This window comes from Gorilla gorilla, chromosome 4 (genome assembly GCF_029281585.2).
Source record: "Gorilla gorilla gorilla isolate KB3781 chromosome 4, NHGRI_mGorGor1-v2.1_pri, whole genome shotgun sequence".
In the NCBI taxonomy this organism is placed as follows: Eukaryota; Metazoa; Chordata; class Mammalia; order Primates; family Hominidae; genus Gorilla; species Gorilla gorilla.
The window spans coordinates 184236964-184251504 of NC_073228.2; the positions used below are offsets into that span (position 1 = coordinate 184236964).

General features: G+C 45.2%; 1 protein-coding gene across 11 annotated transcripts in view; it reads right to left on the bottom strand.

Moving 5' to 3' along the window:
* The window catches only part of MAPK9 (mitogen-activated protein kinase 9), a 64868-nt gene that overhangs the window by 20469 nt on the left and 29858 nt on the right, over positions 1-14541 (bottom strand). For all 11 annotated transcript variants that reach the window (XM_055386514.2, XM_004043144.5, XM_019028118.4 and 8 more), the window contains 2 exons: positions 13644-13782; positions 665-830 (listed from right to left, as the gene is read on the bottom strand). In XM_055386514.2, the coding sequence (XP_055242489.1) occupies positions 665-830; positions 13644-13782 (305 nt within the window). The remainder of the gene's footprint in view (positions 1-664; positions 831-13643; positions 13783-14541) is intronic.

The following is a 14541-nucleotide window of genomic DNA, read 5'->3' on the forward strand; positions in this document are numbered from 1 at the left end:
TGGCCCTCAGGGTGGGAACACAAGCTACAACGCACAAAGATGAACCTGTAGCAAAACTCATTTCAGATGACCCGGGCAAACTTTCAGTCTTTTTAAAAATAAGTAAGCGTGATTTTGTTATTTTCAACAAATTTGCTAAAAGCCAAGTTTCAAAGAGCTGATATTGCTAGAATAAGCTAAGTTTTGATGTAAAAAGACACCAATTTTACATGAGAACATGTATTATTCTATTTACATCAAATTAAAAAAAAAACAATATGCAGACCAACAAATAAAGCTGATCCATGGTACTGGAGATCAGGAGATTGGCCAGCCTTGTGGGCTGCGAGGAGGGGCCATGGGGAGGCCAGAGCTGCTGCTGCTGTGGGTGTGCTCACCTCAGCTGAGCTGCACACTCAGGATTTGCACACTTGGCTATAGACAGGTTAACTCCGATTAAAAAGTTCAAAAATAACAATTTTAAAAGTGAATTTTTAAAAGAGAATGATTTTAACCAATGGAAAAACACAATTAATTATTTCTTATCTCTGGATCATGCTATATTCTGGGTGTAACAGTCCCCACAGTATATATCATACGGTTCAAAGGAAAGAGAAAAAACTCGAGACCACCGCTAGAGCAATTTCTAAACATCCCAGCCTCTTCCAGCCCCGGCTATACTCACCGTTCTCTTTGTAGCCCATACCCAGGATGACTTCGGGCGCCCGGTAGTACCGTGTCACCACGTAAGGGGTCATCATGAAGTTAGTGCACGCTGTCCGGGCCAGGCCAAAGTCAAGGATCTTCAGGGTGCAGTCTGATTTCACAACAATGTTGCTAGGCTTCAAATCCTAGGAAAGAAATGGCTTAAATTAGTAAAATGAATGAAGCATGCTAAATAAACTACTTCACATCCGTGAGGGTCGTGAAGCCAGTGTGAGAGTGTAGGGAGTGAACTGAGCTCTGAGATTTGGGAACAACTTTGGAAAATCTTACTCTCAAATTGAAACTAAAACAAATCAGCCTAAAGCCGTCAGATGGTGCCCCTCACCCCCAGTGGAAACCTTCATGGCCCTCATTTGCCCTTTCTGTGGTCTCGCAGGCCCTCAGGCTGTCCTATCTACCTTCCATCCACGCATCTACACGTCCAGCACACACGCCCCCCTCCCGCTCTCCACACCTGGACTTGAGTTCCCCAATACTCTGACTCTCTCTTGCTAAGGTCCTCATGCTCTCTGTCAGTCCAGCACACACGCCTCCCTCCCGCTCTCCACGCCTGGACTTGAGTTCCCCAATACTCTGACTCTCTCTTGCTAAGGTCCTCATGCTCTCTGTCAGTCCAGCACACACGCCTCCCTCCCGCTCTCCACGCCTGGACTTGAGTTCCCCAATACTCTGACTCTCTCTTGCTAAGGTCCTCATGCTCTCTGTCAGTCCAGCACACACGCCCCCCTCCTGCTCTCCACGCCTGGACTTGAGTTCCCCAATACTCTGACTCTCTCTTGCTAAGGTCCTCATGCTCTCTGTCAGTCCAGCACACACGCCTCCCTCCCACTCTCCACACCTGGACTTGAGTTCCCCAATACTCTGACTCTCTCTTGCTAAGGTCCTCATGCTCTCTGTCAGTCCAGGGCAGTGCTGTTCCACAGACAATGTCATATAATGCGAACAATGTGTATAATTTACATTTTCTACTAGCCATGTTCAACAGCATGAACAGAAATAGGTGAAATTAATTTTAATCATACAGTATATTTTATTTAACCGAATATATCCATAATATTATCATTTCAAAATGTAATCGACATAAGAAAAATACTGAGATATTTTACATTCTCTTTTTAGTACTGAGACTTTGAAGTCCAGTATGTATTTTACAACTGCAGCACGGCCACATCCTGAGTGCTCCACAGCCTCTTGTGGTTAGTGGCTGCCATACTGGACAGCACAGGTCTAGAATCATCTGATCCTGGAATCTTCCCATGGCTCTTTCTCTCCTTGGAAGAGCAATTCCATGATCATCCACCTCCAATCTTCTCACCTCTGCCACAAATACACGCCAGCACTGGTGCTGCTGTCTCCATCTGTACGTGGCACAAAAACTCACCTGCTCATGTTCTGGTTGCCACCTCTCTTCCCCTCCCCAGTGCTGACTCTGTGTGAGCTCTCAGCACTCAGAAGCACGCCTGGTGCGAGCAGACACTTGGGAAGTGTCTGCAGAATGAAGACATGCATCATATTCCACCCGACTTGCAAAGCCTTAACACAACTTCTGCAACCTTTTCCCTCATAACTAAGGGATTTTCTTCCTGCTGATCCTCCACCCTAGTCCCTTCCTCAGGCCTTAGGATTTGACTTTTGCCTGGGGACTTCGGCCTGCAAACTCACTCGAGAAACTGTGACTTGTAAACAACCCACACCCATTCTCTTCACAAGAGTAGTGCACCTGCAATGTCAAACTGCCAAGCCGCTGACATGGCGTAAGGCATGAGGATACTTTACCCGGGGAGTTGCAGGTTCAATAACACTGCCTAGCGCCTGCATGTAAGACATCCCAACTGATGGGCCACAAGGGGGGTTGCAGGCGTGCCTCAGTGAAGGCTGTGGGGCTGTCATCAGGGCAAGCAGGAAGCCATTTCGACATTGACAACAGGTACAATTACACTGCCATGCTGCTAAGTGACCTGTTTCTAGGCTTCCTAGATTCTGTAAAATTTAAATGATAAACATATAATGTTTAAAAATGCAGTCACAATCTCTACCTGGCCCCAAAAAGAGGCCCCCAGCCCCTCCATTCCACCTTAGAGTACTGTGCAGACACCCCCAGTTCCAAGAAAGGCCTGAGAGGAAGAAGCCAGGCTGACTCCCTGCATGAAGGAAAGCCGGGGAGAAGCAGCCCACATTCAACCAGGGACGCTCCGCTGTGAGGACCCAGTCATGGAGCTAAGACCAAATGAACGAATTTGCTTCTTGTTTCCTTTTTTAAAATCAAAGAATACGGCAAGAACAGGCATTTTAGAACACAAATTACTAACAGATAAAATAATGCTCAATCTCACAAAAGTCTTCTTTAAAAACCTAAAATGAATGCCCATTTTTAGTCTATCACTTGGCAGCGATGGAAAGCAAGCAGACTCGGTGCTGGCGGGAGAAGCAGAAACAGGCGCTTCCTCAGGCCACAGAGGGTGTGCAGTGGGCACTTTCTCTCCAGGAGGCTGATTTCTGAGGTGTGAAATGCACACACTTCCCCAGCCAGCAGGCCCTGAAGCCCAGCCCACCCAGAACTAACAGCACGGCCGCAGGAGCAAGGAAGACAAGGACAGCCTGGTTCTACCAAGGACAGACGCAGCAGCGGAACCATCTCCACGGGCTGCCTGCCAGCTCTGTGAACCCCAGTGCGCCAGAAACACGCTCATCTGAAGACACTGCCATCTGTCAAAAAACTGTCATCACATACTAATTTAGCAGGAAAAGCACACTTTACTGCCGTCTGCTGGAAGACTGTGGTGATAAAATCCCAAGCTTGTGTGGGTGCTCTGTGTGGCCAATGGGGAGGTGGCTAAGGAGGTGCTCTCCCCGCATCCTGGGACCCTCTCTAGTCACCCCCGAAATACAACCTGAGGCAGCTTCCCAACGCCTCACTTCAATTTCAAGACAGCAGAGGAAAGACAGTTCTGCCCCTTCGAGTCTTGAAAATCACTCGGAACAAAGAAGACAAATGCCAAGTACAGACCCAAGTGACGCCTGGATCGGGGCTTGGCTCTCAAAGAGCCTGGAACCCAACGCTACCCTGTGGGCAGCAGTGGGGGTACCCACAGCACCCGCAGCACGAGTGGGGCAGGTGCTGACCTCCCCCACTGCCCGCTCAACTCTGGGATCCAGACCCACTGCTTGAGAGGTATCCCAGGAAAGAGCACATCATGACAGGTGTCCACTGTCTGGCCTTGCCTGGTCCTTCCCCACAGGTACCTGTGGCCATCCACCAGGTAAGAACAGCCAGGCACTCTTGAGGATGAATGGACACAGCTCTAAGTAGACACTGAAACCCGAAGACCCCAAACACTATCAGGGCTCCGCCACTTGCGGGGTTCATGGGGTCAGGGCATAAGCGAAGTCTGGGCCAGGTCTCTTCCGGCCATGTTATGGGAGGGTGGGAACGTTAGCAAAGGCTTAGAGCAAGGCTGTGAGAGAACATTGCTGTCCAGCCTGCAGCAGTGTGGGCGCTGTCTGGGCCTCTCTTCTAATCAGTGTGGAGGATGCATTTGCCCCATCAACATGCCAGACCTGAGGCCTTATTAATCTGCTCCAGCAACAACTGCACCTTGACCTGCACAGCAGCTGCGGCCAGGACTGCCAGTGCCGTAAGCCTGTGGCTGTCTGGGGTCATTCTCCAGAATCCATGCAGCTTCTTCAAGGGCTGGACTAGTGAGTTAGACTGGGATGCAAGATACCACTGTCCCCGCTCCCCTGAGGCTTCCATGGTGGCCCTAGTCTCCTCCACCCACCCCGGGCCCTGCAGGGTGTGATCTTGTTTTTGATTTACTATCTTGGGGGCAGTTTCAGGTTTCCATTTGGCCTTCCCACTGTGATGACTCTTACTCACAGGCCAAGGAACTCGTGTGGGCGTTACTCCACCTGCCAAGCACCTCCGCTCCGGCTACACACTGAGGACTGGGGAGACGGCCACTGGGTGGCCTGGGACCCTGTGGCCCACTGAGAGCCACCAGACACAGATGGCTCAGGAATGAAGGCCTGGGACACATGCCAGGCAAGCCACAGAGGCCTGCCGATGTGAGAGCTGAGGGTATGAATAACAGGAAAGGGTAGGGAAAGAGCCAGCAGAGAGACCACAGTGACAGGGACTATAGGGTGTCCCACTAACCTCTGTCTTCCAGATTTCTCCCGAGGAAGAGAGAACCATGGGCGCCACAGGAAAGCCATTCCCAACTTATGTGGAGAAGTAGAGCTGAGGGGGCCAGGGTGGACTGTGGGGGCCACGGAAATGCACTCCTTGGTCTCCCGCCACAGGAGTGAGAGTGACAGATGGCCCAGTGCGGTGTCTGCACCCACCCTCTGTCCCTGCCAGGGCATACCTCCCACAGAGCCATCAGCCAGGGGCCGACCGGGCAGGGATGCTGAGGCAGGCCTGTTCCTGTGTGACACTGGAGGCCCTCAGAGCTGCACCGCAGTCTGGACCAGGCCTCTGAGGGGCCAGGACTGCACTGCGTTCAGCTAGCATTTGCTGCCTCCTCTGGCTGCTCCCCCTTCCTTCTCGCACAGGCCTCCTCCCGGCCAGTCCCTCGCCTGTCTAACCCACTGTGGCATGCAGAAGCCGCCCACGAAAAGCCCCACGCTACAGGGACAGGAAGCTGCAGGGCCGCCCAAATGCCCTAGCTGAGCAAAGGCAATGCCAACCTCCATAAATGGCCACGACACCCAGGAAAGGCTCAGCAAGTGAACTGCAGGTGCTACGGAGGCAGAACAAGGCAAGGGTAGCACTCGGAGAAGTTTTCATTTTATTGAAAGTCCAAGTACGTAGTAGATGTCCCAGATCCCCATCTCCATCCCAGAAGTGAGGCTCCACTCCTTCCTCACTCCTGCTGGCCCTTCACGCAGAGAAACTGATGCCCAGCTTCCAGGTGCAGGGCCACAGGCGCCGCACGCACAGTCCTGTGGGTACCAACAGGGAAGGCATGGCGAGGCCTGCCTGCAACAGGGCTGCCTGGTGAGTTTGCGCTCTGCCACATGAGAAGCACAGCCCTGTACCCCAGCAGCCAGGCTTACACCCCTCCACCAAGGGACTGAAGGGGCCTTTTCCAGAGAAATTAAATGGTGCCCAGAGAAAAAACCTACAGAAGGTGACACCTGTGGCTGCCTGTGGCCCAAGAGACACCCATTCTTTAACAATTTACCCATTCACTCAGCACTTCCAGTCAGCCTTTAATCCTTCAATCCTTTTTTTTTTTTTTTTTTGAGACGAAGTCTCGATCTTGCTGCTCAGGCTGGAGAGCAATGGCACTATCTCAGCTCACTGCAACCTCCGCTTCCCGGGTTCAAGAAATTCTCCTGCCTCAGCCTCCTGACTAGCTGGGATTATAGGCGCCTGCCACCACGCCCAGCTAATTTTTGTATTTTTAGTAGAGACAGAGTTTCACCATGTTGACCAGGCTGGTCTCAAACTCTTGACCTCAGGCGATCTGCCCTCCTCAGTCTCCCAAAGTGATGGGATTACTGGCATGAGCCACCGTCCTTGGCCTAATGTTTCAATCTTAAACATGATCCAACCAGGCATTTGCGGAAAGCCTTGCGTGTGACAGGGAGGGACCTAACACACTAAAAAAGGAACTCTCGGTAGAGAAAGACAATGCAGGGAGTGATAAAACCCTTCAACAAAAGCTTATCCTCAGAGATGATAGTATATACATGCAACAAGAACAGAATGCTGTAAAAAGGAACTTTTAAGAGCAAATGAGTGTCAATTAACTCGTGCTTCAGAGAAAAAGAATAAAGGATGGAGTTAAGAGAACATTCTGAAAGAAATGATATAAATTTCTCAGACCTCTATAATATGTGCTTCCAGACTGAAGGCCAAGTGCCCAGCAAAACTAAAGAAAACATGTCCATATCAAGGTATACATCAAAACATCTCAGAATACAAGGAATAAAAAACTGAGTTTAAAAGTTTCCAGAGATAAAACCAAACCAAAACCCAAAACCACAGCACTTAAAAAAGGTTAGTCATCAGCCAGGCACAGTGGCTCATGCCTGTAATCCATCCAGCACTTTGGGAGGCTGAGGCGGGCGGATCACGAGGTCAGGAGATCGAGATCATCCCGGGTAACAAGGTGAAACCCTGCCTCTACTAAAAATACAAAAAATTAGCTGGGTGTGGTGGCGGGCGCCTGTAGTCCCAGCCACTAGGGAGGCTGAGGCAGGAGAATGGCGTGAACCCAAGAGGCAGAGTTTGCAGTGAGCCGAGACCATGCCACTGCACTCCAGCCTGGGCGACAGAGCGAGACTCCATCTAAAAAAACATCAGATGGCACTAAGAAACTCTGGAGCCATGCTAGACGCCTCGCTACCACAGGCACTGCCTCCGCCATTCTGAGTGCAACTGATCTGTAACTAAGAATTCTACACACATCTACACACAACCACACTACTCATCATGTGAGAGGGCAGAATAAAGAGTTTCAGACATTTGAGGCCTCAAAAAATTTCTCTCCCCTGTGGCAATTTAGGAAGCTTTTGGAGGATGCGTCCCACCAAAACAAGCGGGGAATCTGAGAGACAAGGACAGCAAGCAACGAATCCAACATGGGAGGCAGATGAAGGAAACCCCCACAAAATCACCAAGGGAGATCCAGGACAGCCCCTTTGAGCAGGTGCAGGGGCAGCCAGTGCAGAGGGGAACAGGGCTGAGGCTTGGGAGAGGTTCCTGAGAAGATGAAACTGATGAAATACCCAAGACATCTGCATGTGCTGAGAGAAAATTCAGATGCCTGATGGAAGAGTTAGGGTTGAATTACCACCAAGAACACAGAAACTACCCCCCAAAACAAACAAAAACCTCACACAAATAGAGGATAAGTGTTTGTTAACTCCAGGGAACAAAAGGTGAAAGGGGAAGGTCTGCTGTGCAAAGCATTTACACACTCACGATGACGCAACGAGCCAAACACCATCATATCCACCAGCCTGGGAGGAGGGCGAGGAAGGCCGAGGGTGAGGGCTGGGTTGGTAAGAAGCTAAATCAGCATCTTATGCCCCAAACTGAGAAAGGATCAATGAAGAAAGAGCTAAGCATATTATTTCAATATGGAAATAGACACCAAAATAATCAGCTAAATGAACTGAAGGAGTTTGCTTCTAGGGAGAGAGAAATAAAGGAAGAGGTGGAGGTATCTGTTTTTCATAAATATTTATAGAAATATTTGATCCTTGATTTAAAAAAAACAAACCAAGCTACCTGTTTAGCAAGTTGCTACACAGTTATATAGAAGGTGATCCTGTCTTTGAAGAATATAGGTTCAAAAGGACATAAGTACAGATATGCTGGTATTAACATCAGTCAACAGAGAGGTGCCATGCAGAGTGAGGCAGGACATGCACCAGCGTGCTCTCACTAGCCATCTCCAGGTGCTAACAGAGGGCTGGGTTACTTGCATTTCATTTTTTGAATTATATAAAGTATATACTTCAGTGGGATATCATGGGCAAAACTTTATCTTTCAAATACTTAAAATTTATGTTTTGTATTAAACCATTTTAATAGGCAAAATTAAAAGTGTGTCTATCTCTGTGCATGGTACTGTAGATGGAACAAAGGATGGTGCAGTCCACACAGAACAGTTAACTTAGGGCTCCTCCCTTCCTGGGATGTGGGCAGGGGTGGGGCGGGGGGCAGGGGGCAAGAGGGAGTTTCCCCCTTTGCTTTATACACCTGTGCAATGTTTGGAACTTCCCCACAGTGAGCGTGCATCACTCTCCCACATGGACACAGATGTGGGGAGAGCCTGGCAAGGCCATGGATGTGGGAAGCAGCAGGGAACAAGGTGACAGGGAGGACACAGCAAGATGCCAGGCGGGTGGGGGTGGTGAGCAGGAGGCAGGGATGGCAACGGGGCCATTTTCTGAAGGCTTCTTAGGTTTCTATACCTCGCGCTGGGCAAACCAAACACTCCTTTGGGCCCCATCTGACTCAGGCTGCAGGCACCGGCTATTCCATAAAAAAGGCCTGCCGACGCTGCAGCTCTCACAAAGCCCCCAGTGACAGGAGGCCATTGTTTCCCACTTACCTTGGGGCCCAAGGGGGAACAAGTCAGACAAACCATTTCCCCTTATAAAATGAATAAGGCCTAATGTAGTAAGACTAATAATCTGGGAAATTATTCTAAAGCATAAATAAAATGTATTTAAGAGATATTAAGAGTACCTTAAATTATATGAAGGTCTGTGGAAACTTCAGGAACAGAAATAGAATGGTACATCAGGAGATCTTTAATTCAGAAGCCTAGTGTTACTATTTTTAAAGCAAAGTCACCAATATATTATTTTAACTGACCATCTGATGGCAGCAAAGGTTCTATTTTAAAAAACAGTACACTAGATGGCAGATGGGAGGCTGTCAGCTAGCCCTGGGAGGACAAGAGCTATCCCTGACGCTGCCCTTGGGCCACAGACCTGAGGCTTGAGGCGAGACAACCCTGCCCTCTGTGGGTCAGTGGGCTCTACCCCCAAGGGAGGCCTTCACTGGCTGTGATGGAACCAATCTTTCCTGGCAAAAGAGATCTGAAAAAATTATTACCACTTCACCATCTAAAACCCATCTGCTTATTTCTGTAGTAACAGGCTCTGCTGTTCTTGTCTCTCACTAGCTTCTTCCCCACAGAGTTCAATTCAGCAAAAAGACGACCTCTTGCTATTGGAACATAAAATCTAATGGCAATCTGTCGATAAAATTAGTATAGTAATAATCCAGGGAATGCTAAGAATATCTATTTCCGATAAAATTATATTATCTCTGCCTCTAGTCTCACTCAATATTTTAGTTGTTTTTTAGAAAAAATTTGGGCCAGGAGGCCCTAGGTGGCTCTGCCACAGACTGTCACCCTGTGACCTTGGAGATCCCTAAGCAGGATGCCACAGAATCCTGGAAGCCAGGAAATGGAAACAAATGGGAAGACCAGAACAGTGAAAGTCATTTCAATAATTCTGGAAAAAATTTATGAAGTCCTATGGGAGACTCTGTGAATGTAAAGAAGGTAGTCATTGTGGAGAAATATTCGGCCAGATTCCAAATCTGAACCTGAAGAAGAAAATTTCTGCTGATGTAAATTCATGTGAATGCAGTGTGTGTGGACAAGTCTTCACATGTCCTTCATCCCTTAATAGGCACATCTTATCTCATTCTGGACACAAACTATATGAATGGGAGAAACGTGGGGTGAAGCCATACAAATGTAAACAACGTGAGAAAACCTTCATTTCTCTCATAAATGTCCAAAGACACATGGTAACACACACTGGTAATAGGCCTCATAAATTTAAGAAATGTGGGAAGACATTTAAGTTTCTCTATTTACTTCAAAGACACAAAGTAATTTACAATGGAGAAAAACCCTGTGAATGGAAGAAAGGTGGTAAAGCCTTGAGATTTTGCAGTTATTTTCAAAAACATACAAGAACTCACAGTGGGGAAAAACCTTATAAATGTCATAAATGTGATAAAGCCTTTGGACATTCTGGTTACCTTCATGACCATAAAGGTGCTCTTGCTGAAGAGAAACCCTGTGAATGTAGGAAATGTGGGAAACGATTCAGTTTTTGTAGTAACTTTCAAAGACATAAAAGAGCTCACAATGTGAAAAATCTTCCATGTGTTTAAGAAATATGGTAAGAGACTCACTCTTTCTAGTTCCATTCAGAAACATAAAAGAAATAATACTGGAGAGAAACCCTATAAATGTAAGAAATGTGGCAAAGCCTTCAGTCATCCCTGCTCCATGTGAAGACATCAAAGAACACATATTGGAGAGAAATCCTATAACTGTAAAAAATGTGGCAAAGCCTTCAGTCAACACAGTTCCCTTAGAAGACATGAAAGAACTCATACTGGAGAGAAACCCAATGAATGTCAAAAATAGGATAAAGGCTTCAGTTGGTTCAGTTACCTCCAAACACATGAGAGAACTCATACTGGAGAGAAACCTCATGAATATAAAAAATGTGGCTGGGCACAGTGGCTCACACTTGTAATCCCAGCACTTTGGGAGGCTGAGGCAGGCAGATCATGAGGTCAGCAGTTCGAGACCAGCCTGGCCAACATGGTGAAATCCCATCTCTACTAAAAAAAAAAAAAAAAAAAAAAAATCAGCCAAATTTGGTGGCAGGTGTCTGTAATCCCAGCTACTTGGGAGGCTGAGACAGGAGAACTGCTTGAACCTGGGAGGTGGAGGTTGCAGTGAGCCGAGATCACACCACTGCACTCCAGCCTGGGCAACAGAGCAAGACTCTGTTTCAAAAAAAAAAAAAATGTGGTAACACCTTCAGGCATTCCAGCTCCCTTTGAACACATGAAAAATCTCATACCAGAGAGAAACCCTTTGACTGTAAGGAATGTGGTCAAGTCTTTAGACAGTTCTCTAAGTAAACATGAAAGAACTCACACTGGAGAGAAACCCTTTGACTGTAAGGAATGTGGTCAAGTCTTTAGACATTCCAGTTCTCTACGTAAACATGAAAAATCTCACACTGGAGAGAAACCCTTTGACTGTAAGGAATGTGGTCAAGTCTTCAGACATTCCAGTTCTCTACGTAAACATGAAAGAACTCACACTGGAGAGAAACCCTTTGACTGTAAGGAATGTGGTCAAGTCTTCAGACATTCCAGTTCTCTATGTAAACATGAAAGAACTCACACTGGAGAGAAACCCTTTGACTGTAAGGAATGTGGTCAAGTCTTCAGACATTCCAGTTCTCTACGTAAACACGAAAGAACTCACACTGGAGAGAAACCCTTTGACTGTAAGGGATGTGGTCAAGTCTTCAGACATTCCAGTTCTCTATGTAAACATGAAAAATCTCACACTGGAGAGAAACCCTTTGACTGTAAGGAATGTGGTCAAGTCTCCAGACATTCCAGTTCTCTAGGTAAACATGAAAAATCTCATACTGGAGAGAAACCCTTTGACTATAAGGAATGTGGTCAAGTCTTCAGACTTGCAATGTGGTGAAGTCTTCAGATATTCCAGTTCTCTATGTAAACATGAAAGAACTCAAACTGGAGAGAAACCCTATGACTGTAAGGCATGCGGCAAAGCCTTTAGATATTCCAGTCCTGTGTGTAAACATGAAAAAACTCATACTCTGTAGAAATCCTGAGAATGTAAGGATTTGGGGAAAACATTCAGTTAATTCAGTTATCTTTGAAAACATGAAAGAAATTATACTGGAGGAAAACAGTATAATTTACATAATATGCATATGAGGAATGTGATGACGCCTTTATATGTTCCAGTTACCTTTGAGCACATTAAAAAGCACATGGAACTCTTCCATTTCCCTTTGAAAATACGAAAAAAAACTACTACTGAGGAAAAATTCTATGCATGTAAACAGTGTGGTAGTGTCTTCAGTCTTTCCAGTTCTACCTGAAGACATAAAAGAACTCATTTCTAAAAAACCCTATAAATGTAAAGAACGTGGGGATGCCTTTGTTTCTCTTGGGCACATTGAAAGACATGATGTATGCAAACTGGAGATGGATCTTTAAATACAAGAAGGTATTCTGTATCTAAACCCTAGTAGTTTGCAAATAAATTTTCATTTTAATAATTATTTCAAAAGTCATCTGAGAACTCCCACTCAGAACAAATCTTATAAATTTAAGGAATTTGGAAAGCCTGATGCAAATTAAATTTTCCACAATGCTCAAAACATGCACATGAATGAAATGTTATACAAGTTATAAATATATTGTGTTTGTCAGTGGCTCATTTCTAATGACCATCTCTGGACTGTTGATTTCCACCTTATTTAACACGAAAATATTGAGGTGAGAGTTCTGTAGATACCCTTTAAGCAACATGAATCCAATAGGTAGTGTGGGTTTTTTTGTCAGTTAATACAAAATTTTGTCTGTATGTCTAAATGTTTTTGGATCTACAGGTGAATTAAAATGTATTTCTAATAAGTAGGTAACACTGATTTTTATGTAGCTTTTTAACTGTTCTGTAATATGTCATTGAAAACAGATTTTGTTAACTGTTGGGGTTTTCTTACTGGCCTTATTTGATAAGTTTTAATTGTTCTTCACCTATTACATCAATTCCATCTTTCTTTTTTATGAAAAATGTACTGTTTTTTGGCAGGAAGAAGTTTATTTCATTTTCTTTGCTACTGAAGTATTGGTATCAAATTGTAAAAAAAAAAAAATCTATCATGATAGTCTGCTTACACAGCCGTACAAGTAATAACAAAAAATTGTAAAATCAGCTTAGAGAGAATTATATTAATTATATTATAGCTCCCTAGCTTATTAAATGTTTTTCCTGACAGTACAGTCACACTGTTATTCAAATCCCGGCCTCTGCTGAGCCCACAGGCCTGCTCTGAACCCTTGTGGTGCAGGGTCTGGCCACTCCCACCAGTGATGCAGGGAAGCTGGCACGGCAGAATTTTAGGATAAGAGAAATGGATATGTGGGTCATTATTTAAGAAAGAGAGTTCTCAAGCAGCTGTCTCACTGACTACTTGGCCTTTAAGTTCCTTGCTCATTAAAAATGGGATTTCAAATATGGCAAATATATTAACCACAGGTGAATGTAGATAAATGGTAGTTGGAAGTTCTCTGTCCTATTCTTGAAATTTTTCTCTAAGTTTTAAGTTACTTTAAAATGAAAAGTTTAAAACAATGTATTCTTGCGCAGTATCTGACTGAGAGCGCAGTACCTGGCTGTGTCCACAGCAGCTGGTCTAGCCTGGCAGGCCAGGTGGCTCCACAGATGCCTCCTAGAATGACTCTCTTAAAACACCATATGATTCCATCATCTATTTGGATTTTCAACCCTAACAATTTTTTTTAAATGTTATTTTGTATGTAAAGGATTATGACAACCAAATGATTATGTTTTTAAAAATAAAATTAATACATCACTACTTACTCTATGAATTATACCAGCTGAATGCAGATGTTTAATACCACAAAGCATCTGGTAAAGAAGGTAGGACATTCTTTCATGATCCAGCTCCATGTGAATAACCTGACATAAGTTAGCATCCATTAATTCCATAACCAAATACCTGAGGGAGAAAAGGTCAGTTATTTATTTGAAAATTATCCAAAGTTCCTTTATGACTAAATTTCATGAAACTGTAACTTACTTCCAATCACTGCACTGGCTAAAGTAAAAAGATAACTTGGTATAATGGAACTTTCTAAAAATTTTCCAAAGAATATATAAATAACAAACTTAACGTCTTACAAGTTAAAAATTAAAAAAAAAAAAAAACCAACCTTTTATAGCATGGTAAATAGAATCTCAAACACAAATTTTCCTACTTCTTACATTTTTGGCTGAAATTCTTCTTACCAGCCTAAAGACCATGCTGTTACAGGCTCATCAATCACAACACATGTACCCTCTGGTGGGAGATGCTGAGAACGGGGGAGGCTCTGCACGTAAGGGGCTGGAGACAGGAACTCAGTACCTCCCGCTCAATTTTGCTGTGGCTCTAAATTGCTCTACAATATATACATTTTTAAAAGTGATTATACAACAACAACAAAAAGGACACTTGACCCCACTCCCCGCTTAGCAAAGCCCCGATTCTTTGCTCCCTTTGCAAGCAAAACTCCCCAAAGAGGTGTCTCATGTGCTATCTCCAATTCTTCTCCCTTCTTTTTATTTTTTAAATTTTTTTGAGACAGGGTCTCACTCTGTCACCCAGACTGGAGTGCAGTGGCGTGATCTCGCCTCACTGCAACCTCCACCTCCCGGGTTCAAGCCATTCTCATGCCTCGGACTCCCAGAACTGAAAATTAAATTAAAAAAAAAAACC